General features: G+C 40.7%; 1 protein-coding gene across 1 annotated transcript in view; it reads left to right on the top strand.

Annotated features, from left to right (window-relative positions):
* LOC121453265 (GREB1-like protein) overlaps positions 1 to 12,639 on the top strand; it is a 254,133-nt gene that overhangs the window by 146,067 nt on the left and 95,427 nt on the right. The window contains exons 5-7 of the mRNA XM_041659867.1: positions 3,118 to 3,294; positions 8,051 to 8,227; positions 10,863 to 10,985. Coding sequence (XP_041515801.1) covers positions 3,118 to 3,294; positions 8,051 to 8,227; positions 10,863 to 10,985 — 477 coding nt within the window. The remainder of the gene's footprint in view (positions 1 to 3,117; positions 3,295 to 8,050; positions 8,228 to 10,862; positions 10,986 to 12,639) is intronic.

The following is a 12,639-nucleotide window of genomic DNA, read 5'->3' as shown; positions in this document are numbered from 1 at the left end:
GGAAATGAACTCAGCAGCACTTTTAACCAACTCATCTCTCCAGCCCCAAGTATTTTCTAATTTGATGAAAAAGTCTATTTCTGCCTCCAAATGGATCATAGCCATGTACCCCATTCTTAGGTTGCCTTTTGCCAGATTGAAGTGTGTCCTGAAACATGATTAATAAAAACTCAGAGACAGATATTGGGGTTCAACTAGAAAAGGGAAGCACTGGTTCTTACCTCAACCTCAGTCCAAAAATAGTGATCCTGCCTCCAAGAAACCTTAGAATAAAGCTGAGACCGAGAGCTGTCTCCTCTCTATTCTGGGATTAAGGGCGTGCACCACTACTGCCTGATTTCTATGGTAAACTAGTGTGACTACTGGGATTAAAAGTGTGTGTCACCACTGCCTGGTCTGTAAGGCTGACCAGTGTGGCTGTTTCACTTTTCGGATCTTCAAGCAAGCTTTATTTATTAACATACAAATGAAATGGCACTATAGTGTCCTTCATTTTATATATGTGAACTCTTACATTTTAAATTAACCCATTTCTATTAATCCCTGAGATTCATTTACCTCATATATGTACTTCCCATCCTGCTCACTCTATGGCTCATGGTATCTTCTCTGACTCCATCCTTCTTCCCAGCATTCTCTCTGCCCTAAAAAGGGCCTAGTCATTGGCCAATCAGCTTTTTATCAGCAATGAGTGTAATACATATTTACAGTGTACAAAGACTGTTCCCTAGCACACCACCAATGGCATCATTGTTAATTCCCAACTTCCAAGCCTCTGAACTCTGTCACCTAATGGCAGTAGAAGAAACAGATTTTTTAGAGGGCCCTATGTGCCCATTGGATCCAAAAAAGTCCATTGTAAACTGAATAAGTAACGTGCCTCATGCATATTAATAATTTTTGATAAACAAATGACATTTTGAGTAACAAAATACAATTGTCAAGGAAGTTATTTTTGGTATCACATTGTGAATGCTAGATATTCATTAACATTAAAGGGGATCTGTAAGTGTGAAGTGGTTGAGCAACATTATTTTGATCACTGTGGGCTTTTGTTCATCTTTCTAATTCTATTATACCTGCTTTTAACTTCTGATGATTCAAAGCATGTTAGATTGGTATGCACCTAGGACTATACAATGTTTTGATGAGTTTTGTGTTTTTCCTTTTTCATATACTAACTGATGGCATCCAATTATTTGTTGACTTGTGGTTAAAATCATGATCTGAATTACTGCTCATAGATCACACAATTATTCACAGCTGTGTTATGGGTAATGAGGATAGTGTTCTCCCAGGTTTGTGTGTGTCAGTTAGGTATTTATCTGCCACTTTCCATGGGTTTCTGAAATAGCATTTCTCAACCTCCTGATGCAAGTGACAGAACCCCAATGAAACAAGCTTAGACAAAATAAAGAAATTGTTGGAAGCTAAAGATGACAGGACCAAACCCTGGAAAATGCAAACACAGATGGGCTTCAGAATCCAGTCACTGTTACCCCACCTGCCCAGCCTCCTGTCTCTGCCAAGAGACTTCTCACGCAAGTCAAGAAACAAGAAAGGTGACAGAGATCAAACTGGGTCATGCCTCCTCACCCCCAGCTCCATGTTGAAAATTCCTATACAAAATCTTTGAATGGCACGATTTTATCAGATGCCTACATCTGGACCAACCAACGGTGGCTAGAAAGGTGGGTTATTTAAGTAGCTTGTCTAGAGTGGTGTTCAGAGTCTGGCAAGCTCTGGAAATGCTCACCTAGGATGCCTACAAAAGGACCGTAGCTGTCCTCTGTGGTGCATCTGGAATTACTCACTATCACACTTCTAATTAGCACAATGTATGTTCATATGCGTGTTTGTTTGGTTTTTGTTGTTGTTTTGTTTTGTTTTTGAGATAAGGTTTCTCTGCAGCCCTGGCTGTCCTTGCTCTATTGACCAGGTTGACCTCAAACTCACAGAGATCCGTTTGCCTCTGCCTCCTGAGTGCTGGGATTAAAGGGTGCGCCACTGTGTGAGTTCTTAAAGGAAAATGTTCTGTTCGATTCTGTATCTTTAGGCCTGTGAAGCATGTTTCTAAATTGTGCACTAATGAGTGGATGTAATAGTCCATCACAAAGGGATTACACAAGGACTTGCCACGTCTTGGATTCTCTAGAAAACAGTATGTTCTGAGTTCTAACTGACCACTCCCTGATGAGTCACCAAGCTCTCAGCTTCAGTCTCTGCTGCTGTGACATGGGAGCTCCTTGTTTAGTGACTGGGCTTGTCCAGTTGAAGTGACTTCCTATTGAAAACAAAGACACTTGGCTAGGGAGATGGACCATTGGTAACACAGCTTTGCTCCAAGCATCAGGACCTGCACTCAGATCCCAAACCTGTAACTCCCATGTATTAGTTAACTCGATTCGGGAAATAACCAGGCCAGCTTAAAGATAAACAATTATATTTTTACTTATTATAAGGGGAAACTCACGCCACAAGAATGGGAAGTCCAAGTTCTGCTGTGTCCCACAGGAATCACCCAGAGAGTGCGAGCACCTGGTTCGTCCCAGATTTTCTTCCTGGGCTCCGGTTCCACTTCTTAAAGATGATTGGTTAACAAAGCTTCCCCCATCATCCTATTCTGCTGGGGTTTAGTAAGAGAATACATATAGACCCCTGGAACTAATAACCACCACCCTATCCAGACTGATGAGTTCCAGATCCAATGAGAGACTCTCAAAATAAGGTAGAGTATAATTGAGGAAGACAATTGACAGTTGAGCCTCTGCAGGCTCCTCAACACATACATTCACACTCACATGTAAGTACACCACACACACACACACGCACACACACGCATGCACAGAGAAAAACAGAAAGAGAGAATGTAAAACCTTACTATGTGCATATAACATTTATACACGCTTCCCAGGGTTTGCTATATATTTATGATTGCCTTACTTGTGGGCCAGAAAACATGAATTGTCATCTTGATGGAACCAGAGAGGAGAGTCTTCTTGTTGGGGGTCCATAGGTGTTGAGTCCTTATAAGTGATTCCCATAGATAACTCTGCCTTCCCGATGGGGATAAGGAAAGTACCTTCCCTAAAATTCTACTTGTTCTTCTATTTCCAGGCTTTTGTCAAGCAGGAAAGGATTTGCGTTTGGTGTCACTGTGTATGGAGCAAATTGACATCCCAGCAGGATTCCTCCTGGTGGGGGCCAAGTCTCCCAATCTTCCTGAACACATCCTAGTCTGTGCTGTGGATAAGCGATTTCTACCAGACGACCATGGGAAAAATGCACTTTTAGGTGAGTGTTTAATGTCTGTAACACTCTTCCGAGGAGAAGGGAGTTGAAATACATGTTAATTGAAAATTATCAGAGAATTTTATTTGTATGTCCCTGAATTTAGTTAGAGGAAATATTTTTCTCTCATTAACTTAAATATATTTTACATTTTTATTATCAAAAATTAGGCATGCAAAATTTTTGAGAAAATTAAAAAGCGCATACAATTTATCCGAATTTAATATTTTAGGTGTGAGCGTAGAGTGTTTGTTTAGCAAGTGTAATGACCTCAGTTCACCATTAGACATGTAAAACTTGCATTTAGTAAATAAAGTGAAATTCATTCTTTATAGTCACTGATCTGAACCGAATGTCAATTCTCAATTGTTTGTGAATTATTTGCAAATTTTCAGTACTACCTAATGCCTCATAGATATGATTAGTTTGAATGTAAAATATCTCCAACAGGCTGAAGACTAGAGAGTGGCATAATAATCAGAATGTTCATATGTCTGTGAAATTGTCACTCAGTAAAGTTTATATCAAGATGTCACACACAGGCTCTTGTGTCTGGGCACTGGTTCCGACTAAGTAGTGCTGTTCTCAGAGGCAGGTAACCTTTAGGAGGTGGAGCCTGGCTGGAGGGCTACTACAGAGTAATCAGGTGCCTCACGCTGCTGATACTCCAGCCAGGAGCTGCTCCAACCTCTTCCTTCCTTAAGACAAATTGCATTCCTTGAACCATGAGCGTGAATGAACCATTCCTTTATGCTATTTCTGTATCCGTCTATTACAGTAACAAGAAAGGTAACTAATAGATGCTTCTCATTTTATCAATTCACTTAAAATAACTCAGGATATATAAAATGCCATGAAATATATAACAATGTCTCAGAATTATTTTCTGGCTTAGATTCTTGGCTTTTTCACAACATAACTGTACTACATCATAAGAAAAAGAGGGTGGGTGGGTTTGGTTTCTTTGGTTGTTTTTGTTATTGTCTTGTTCTGAGACAGTGTCCTGGCTAGTTTTATGTCAACTTGACACAAACTAGAGTCATCTGAAAGGAAGGAACCTCAGTTGCGAAAATGTCCCCATAAGATCCAGGGATAGGGCATTTGCTTAATCAGTAATTGGTGAGGAGGGCCCAGGCCATTGGGGGTGGGGACATCTCTGGGCTGGTGGTCCTGGGTTCTATAGGAAAGCAGGCTGAGCAAACCATGATGAGCAAGCCAGTAAGCAGCTCCCTCCATGACCTCTGTATCAGCTCCTGCCTCTGAGATCCTGCCCTGTTTGAGTTCCTGTCCTGACTTCCTTCAGTGATGGACCATGATGTGAAAATATAAGCCGAATAAGCCCGTTCCTCCCCAGCCTGCTTTGAGTCATGGTGTTTCACTGCGGTAATAGTAACCCTAACTAAGACAGGACAGATCTCACAGTGTAGACTTGGGTTGCCTGGAACCTGCATCAAGGTCTGCTTTGCCTCCATAGTGCTGGATTAAAGGTGTGCACCACCACACCTAGCTGGTTTTGAATTTGTTTTGCAATAAAAAGACAGGTATATAAGCTTTGATGTTATTTTGCTGCTGTTTTTCTAGAGGTTCTCAGAATTCCTTTTATTTAGATAGAACCATATCTTTAAAGTACAAATATAAGTAAAAGTAAGGGACAAAGAATTAAGCTGTATTGTTTGTGAGTTGATTTTTATTTTAGTTTTACACAATCATCTAAATTATACAATACCAGAAAGCCTTGAAAAACATCAATATAGTATCTTAAGTTAGAAAGTAACCCTAAACATAATATATAGAGGTCCCTTCCCTCCCACACCCTTCTTTCCTTCCTTTCTCTCTTTCTCTTTCTCTTCTTCTCTCTCTCTGTTTTTCTTTTTCTTCCTTCCTTCCTTTCTTCCTTTCTTGACAAGATCTTATTGTGTGGCCTTGACTGGCTTGGAACTCACTATGTAGACCTTGAGTTCACAAGAAATCCACTTGCCTCTGCCTTCCAAGGACTAGAACTATATGAAGGCTTCTTAAATTATAGTTCAGAGCCAAATATTGTTTAACATCTACTGGTCATTTTCATGTTTCATAAGTGTCAAGAATATATAATGGTCACAGTTGCACACACCTATAATCCCAGCATTGGAGAGTAAAGCAGAAGGACCAAGAGTTCATGGTCACCCTGTGCTTTATAATGAGACCTTGTCAAAAAAAAAAATGAGGAGAGAGGCCCTAAGTTTGTTACTGGCACTGAACCAAACATGGATTCATTTTGTCTTTAAATGAAATTTAGCACACAGTTTAGAACGGAAATCTAATGGTAAATCTTATTAATTGTAGTAAATTAACAAAGAAGACCCAAGATCTCATTTGTTAATTTCTTCATTCAATAGTAGTTATTCAGACTGTACCGTGTAATGAAATTCAAGCTAAACTATTACATGGAGGGGAAATTATAAGAGATAGTCCTTTCAATCATATACTTAAGACTCATTGGTAATATAAAACAATTTGGGAAACATATGTAACATTTTAAAAGCATGATAGTCTCTTGTAATGGAACAGATGAGGTATAGCTCTGACTCAAAACTCTAAAAAATGTCTCATAATCCATTGCTGGTTCTTCTTCATGACTAGAGGAAACCTCATAATATAGAAAGCACTGTCAGATTTTGTATCTGTTGTTTGGATGGATGGACAAACACAAGGATGGAAGATTGGATGGTTGAATGGACAGATAGATGTACTATTACATATATGTATGTATGTATGTATTTATGGATGGCTAAATGGGTAGTTGGAGGTTTGGATGGTTGGATGGGCAGCCTGTTTATAAATGCTTTGAATTATTAGTATTCTCCAGTGGAGATATTGTGAAATGTTCTTTTTATTCGTGTGGCCTTTCTCTCTTTATCCTTGTTAATATATGCCGATTATAACATATATGGTTAATACATATGGTTTAGGGGTTTGAAGATTGTGCCAGTTTGTCAGTGGTCTTCTTTCCAGTTATTGTAGACAGATACCCGGTCTTTATACTGGATACAGGGATCCTTGTCTTCACCCTTTGTTCATCCTTCTGTATGACAGTATGTGTGTTCTCGTCTCATCAGATGTGAGTAAAGGAACTCGCTGTCTTACTGCTCCTTCCTTCTTTTGTGTATTAAAGGAGCTGACTTTTTTGTATTAAATGGCTGATTTTTTCATAAAACAGTACATGGTTTCTTAAACTCCCAGCTTTCTCCATTTCCTCCTGTCACATCTGCTCCAGCCAGGCCATTGAGAGTCTTATTTTGTTTAATAGTCTAAGGGATTGTTCAGACATTCAGTATAAAAGATTGAAGATCAGGTGAGTAGAGAGAAAAGGGAATTTCACAGAGCTGTCTTTAGCTCTCACAGGACCAGCGGTGTCCAGGAGCTCAGCTCTGCCCATGCGGCCCTCTCCCTCCTGTCAGCTTACTCTCCCCAAGCCAGAGTTCATGTGTAGTTGAAACCAACCACATATGGGCTCCAATTTACAAACCTTTGCAAATCTACGGTCCAGTACCATCTAGATAAAATTCTAGAAGAGAGATTCTAACTGTCCCATCTTGGACCAGATGCTTGTTTGTCATGCACCCATAGGCTGTGGTCTCTAGGTACAAGATGCTGTGGTGAACCATGCAGACAACCAGTAGTAGGACCCACAAGCTCTTAAAAAACTTTTTTAGACTAATAAACAACAAGTAATTAATGATTACATAATTTTTAAGTAATGAAAAAATAAGCAGTGATATTTTAAGTTAAAGTTATTGTTTGTTCATTATATAACGTGACAGTTTCATAAGCTGTTTTCATTTAGGCATATCATAGTCTGGCATTCACCCCCAGCCCCCAGCAGGTTCTTAGAAAGGAACAGGCTGGGCTGTGGTGGTGGCTCAGTCCTTTAATCCCAGCACTTGGGAGGCAGAGGTCGACGGATCTCTGTGAGTTTGAGGCCAGCCTGGTCTACAAAGCAAATTCCAGGACAGCTAGGACTATCATACAGAGAAACTTTATCTTGAAAAAATGAAGGAAAAAAGAAAGGAAGAGGCTGAAGAGCTTTAGCACAAAAATTTCTTTCTCTTTTCCCCTCTTCCTTCCCCTCCCCTTTCCCCTCCTCCCTATCTCCCTCCTTCTTCTCCTTCCTCCCTCCATTCTTCTTTTCCCTCCCTCCATCCCTCTTTCCTCCTCCCTCTCCCTTCCCTCCCTCCTCCTCCTCCTTCCCTTTCCCAGTGCTGGACCTCTGACGCAGGGTCTTCTGCAGCTAGGCATTCTATCTCTGATCTTACTCCTCAGCCCCACCCAATTTTCCTGTCTTTATATACTATATAAATTCTGTCACATGATACTCTTCATTTAACTATTATCCTATTATAGTAGCATTTAATTTATTCCCAGTCTCTTACTGTTAAAAATGACTCTACTGTTAGTATAATTTGACTGTGAATTTCATGTTAAATAACAGCTTTGGAGCAATCTTAAATTACTTGATCCTTTTGAACATAAAATACCAGTTTACAAGCGTTGGTTTATTTGCAATTATATATGAAGAATTTAAAATAAAAGAGAAAAGATGGGGCGCATGGTGAGGGGTACTAAAACCTTACCCTCATTTTCTTTCCTCTTCCGAAGTATTTCTGAATAGTTGAGACACTCTTGGTTCATAGACTATGAATATTTTTATACTTTTTGCATTTAGAAGTAGTGCATCAGCGTACAAGGCCACTAGTAACCTTGACTTTCCCCATTTCAGGGTTTTCTGGAAATTGTATTGGTTGTGGAGAGAGGGGGTTTCGATATTTCACGGAATTTTCCAACCACATTAACTTGAAGCTCACCACCCAGCCGAAGAAGCAGAAGCACTTGAAGTACTACCTAGTCAGGACCTCCCAGGGTGTGCTAGCAAAGGGGCCTCTCATCTGCTGGAAAGGTAAATCAAATTCCAGGAGGGGGAGGGGTGTGGTGACTGGTGACCCTCACAGGGTTCAGAGTACAGGAAACTCCAGGAGGGGGAGGGGTGTGGTGACTGGTGACCCTCACAGGGTTCAGGGTACAGGTGTGGGTAAGTAAACAGCTCAAGTTCAAAAGGCTGTTCTAAAATGTCTGATTTATCCCTTGTTCTAATTAACTGGAGCCTGTGAGTGTAGGAAAGAGCAAGTCTCTAGATTTGTCTTTAGAGAGCACTTGCAGCTCTGGGGTTGGGAAATTAAGCCCGGTTCCTTTTCGTTTTCCTGAGTTCTTTGCTTTATTTCAGTTTGTCAGTAATTCTCACCAATCTACATTTTTTTCTATTTTTATTTTACCGAAAAAACAAACCTCAAATAAGCACTCCAGTCTTCTGGATGCCCGAGGAAGCATATGGGTGGGTTGGCAGTTGGGTTCCTTTGGAATTAGCAGCAGGTTAGAGGGCTGCTTGGTGGGAATCACCATGGATTTAGTCACTGTCCTAAAGCAGCTTCTTCTGCCACTGACAGCTTTTCTCTAGAGTCATTATCTTTACCCTTCTTGCCTGCATAAGCTTTGTGTCTAACTATGGAATAGCATGAATCCGAATTCCAGGAGCATATTTGTATCTGAGTCCTCCACCACAGTGACTCTCAGCTGCCTCTGAGGAACATTGTGTAACACCACGGGAAAGAAATGATGTGGCCTGTACCAAGCCACTGTCCTCAGAGCTTCAATCTCACAACCACTGAACCTTAAGAATTTCATTCATAGTTCTTTATCTGGCAAAAGCTAAAGAATTTTCCTCTAGAAAGTCTTCTTGAATACCATAAACCGTAAAGACTAAAAACTTGATAAATATCATATCTCTATTTTTTTTAACATTTTTTCTTTAGCTTTTCTTTTGCTTGTATAAAAATGTTTAACTTCTTGGTGCTAAGGGAGTTTCTCTTTCTAGAGTTATCTCCCTTCACTGTTCCAGAGACAAACTTCTGTGTTAGGCTTGTTGGTGAGCACCTTTGCCCTCTGAGCCACCTCACTGGCCTTTTTTTTCTTTTCTTTTCTTTCTTTTTTTTGACAGGGTTTTTCTGTGTAACTGTCCTGGCTGTCCTGGAACTTGCTTTGTAGACCAGGCTGGCCTCAAACTCACTGAGATCCACCTGCCTTTGCCTCCTGAGTGCTGGGATTAAAGCGTGAGCCACTATTGCCTGACTCACTGGCCTTTTTTTAAAAGTAGGCTCATACCACAGTTTTTATTTTGGAACTGAAATCGTATTATTTACCTACACAAAATCACATAATATCGATATGCATATATACATGTAATACAATCCCTTTTAGAAGGTCGTAGTGTAGGGTGCTTCAGCCTTTGCATGTCTCATTCCCATGGGGACTTTCTTTAGAACTCTTCTAATCCTGTCATACAGCCATTTCTGTCTTTAGTTCATGTGCTGTTCTTTGAGACTAGTAATGGTAAATTTAGTTAGAACTTGAAGTCCAAGAGACTGCCACAGTGTTCACTGAATCAGCACACAGTACAATTAGAATCATATCAGAGCCCTGTTAAGAAAAAATAAAAAAAGGGAAGCTCTGCCAGCACACAAAAAAAGTCCAATTAGGTCAAATCAAACTAAATCAAAATGCCCATTGTTTTATTAAGTTAGGCGGTCTTGGGTGGCTGAGCACATGGCAGGGCAGGGGAGACAGGACAGCAGGAAGCCCATGCAAACCCCAAACCACCCTGTTTCTCCTCTGGGAACCCATTTAAATACCCTGTGGGAGTGGTCCTGATCTCAGGGGGAGGGGTCAGGACCTGGCATGCTGGGATTTGGAGTCCAGACCAAAACAACTCCCAGGCCAGGGAGTCCGTGATGGACGCCAGGGGCTGAGGGCTACGTTCCCAACTTAACAAACCCCATTAATATCTGACACTTAATGTCAATATTGACACTACATTATCAATAATTTCTTACCTATTTCCTTAAATATAAACAGAGAGTAATAATAATTTGCTTAATCCCAGCACTCAGGAGGCAGAGGTAGGCAGATCTCAGTGAGTTTGAGGCCCGCCTGGTCTACAGAACAAGTTTTAGGAACGGCTCCAAGCTACAGAGAAACCCTATCTCAAAAAAAACAAAATAAATAAATAATAGTAATAATAATTTGCTTCTAATTTTTATCTTTATCTATACAGTTTTTATTTCTCTGGTGTTTGAATATTCATTCAAATGGAAGCAGACTAGATGGATTAAAGTTGTTATTGTATGTTTAAATAAATTATGAACAAGAAGTTACCTGGTATCTCAAAAGCTCAATATGTTTTTATAATTATTGACATTTTAGCCTCTGTCTTACCCATAAAACTAACAAGACAGCATTGGTTATTGGCACTTTTCATGTGGGAACTAATCTGTGGGCCATAGAATTATGATTGTTCTTTGCCTTAAACATACCATCTGGCTTAGGAAGAACTCACCAGTCTGAAAAGGCTTTGAAACAATAATTAGGGAAGCTACCACCATTCAAGAAGCAGAGACTTATTCAGAAATCTTATGGATTATGTCCCCATTGCCAGTAAAATAAAAACTACCTTCTTCTTATCCGTTTTTACTCCCTTCTAGAATGTAGAAGCCGACAATCTTCTGCTGTTTGCCACTCCACTAAACCTATTCCTTCAGTGCCATCAACTGTGGCTCCAGAAAATGGAGCAGCTAATGGATACAAAACAGGCTTCACTCAAACAGGTATGAAGTAGTTTTTTGCTATTGCAAGGACAGATATATGTTTAAGGAAGCATTTTTAAATTTTCTTAGCTGGTTTGAGTGAGACATTGTCAGATAAAATACTATTTGAGTATTACTAGGATACCATTTGAGTTATCTTACAGTAAAAACCCAGCATTGATATGGCTAAGTCTCTGGGGGACCAGGGCTTACTTACATCTCAATAGTCCTACCATTATAGACAATGAAGAAAAACACTGACGGTTGGCAGAAAATTTAGCTTAAGCATAGAGTGGGATCTGTCAGTAGAGAGTATGTAGAAATCAGACACCACAGCTATGGTGTAGCACTTACTGGAATACATTCATGAAGACTAAAATCTTAGGATAGACCTCCATTTAACCCAAATACCTGCCCTTAGAATTCAGGGAACCCCATGGAAGAGGAGGCACAAAGAGTGTAAGAGCCAGAGGGGACAGAGGATACCAAGAAAGCCAGGCCCTCTAAAGTAAAAACAAACACAAAACTGTGAGATGACAAAAGAGAATAGCACACTTGCTGAATATGAGACAAGGCTCCTGGATGGATTGTGTGTCCCAGTGGATGAAGCCAGGATCTGGTTTTCAATGCTACAAGACAGGAGCTCAGTTACAAATAACTAGATAAAAAATCTTTTCTTTGTGGTGTTTAGCACATTTTCTATTAAATATTTTCATTTATTTTACATACCAACCACAGTTTCCCATCTCTCTTCTCTTCCTGTTCCCTCTCCCCACCTCACATCTACCCGCCCCCCCCCCACACACACACATCCACTCCTCCACCCATGGGAATCAACAAAGCATGTCAGATCAAGTTGAGACAGGACCATCTCCTCCTTCCCCCACATCAAGGCTGGGTGAGACAACCCAATATGGGGAATAGGTTCCAAAAAGCCAGCTCATGCACCAAGGACTGGTCCTGATCCCACTGCTAGGTGCCCCATGAACAGATCAAGCTCCATAACTGTCATCCATATGCAGAGCCTAGGTCAGTCCCATGCAGCTCACTAGCTGTCAGTCCAGAGTTTGCAATCTCCCACTAGCTCAGGTCAGTGTTTCCCCATCATGATAGACCCCCTTGGTTGTACAATCCCTCCTCCCTCTCATCAGCTGGACTCCCAGAACTCCAACTAGTGCTTGACTGTGGATCTCTGCCTCTGCCTCCGTCAATTACTAGATGAAGGCTCTCTGTTGACAATTAAGATAGTAACCAGTCTGATTATTGGAGGCCAGTTCAGGCACCCTCTCCACTATTGCTATGAGTTTTAGCAACAGTCATCCTTGTGGATTCCTGAGAGTTTTCCTGGCACCAGGCTTCTTCCTAACTCCAAAATAGCCCCGTCTAACAAGCTACCTCTTTCATTACTCTCCCCCTCTGTCCCACTCCCAACGCGACCAACCCAATCCCTCATATTCCAATCCCTCCATCCCTTCCTGTAAGCAGAGGCCACTCATTTGTTTCCTGGCCATGTAGACCCTTAATAATCACACAGTAACTATATTAATTGCAATACTGTTTGGACAATAGCTTAAGTATATTTTTAGCTAGCTCTTACACCTTAAATTAACCCATTTCTATTATTTTATGTTCTACCACAAGGCTCATGGTTTACCAGTAAGGTTCCCAAGCATCT

This window comes from Microtus oregoni, unplaced genomic scaffold, assembly GCF_018167655.1.
Source record: "Microtus oregoni isolate MIOR12 unplaced genomic scaffold, Mior012 000011F_ref0000422, whole genome shotgun sequence".
NCBI classification, from domain to species: domain Eukaryota; kingdom Metazoa; phylum Chordata; class Mammalia; order Rodentia; family Cricetidae; genus Microtus; species Microtus oregoni.
The sequence above is the reverse complement of the archived record's forward strand: the minus strand, read 5'-3'. Positions and strand labels throughout refer to the sequence as shown.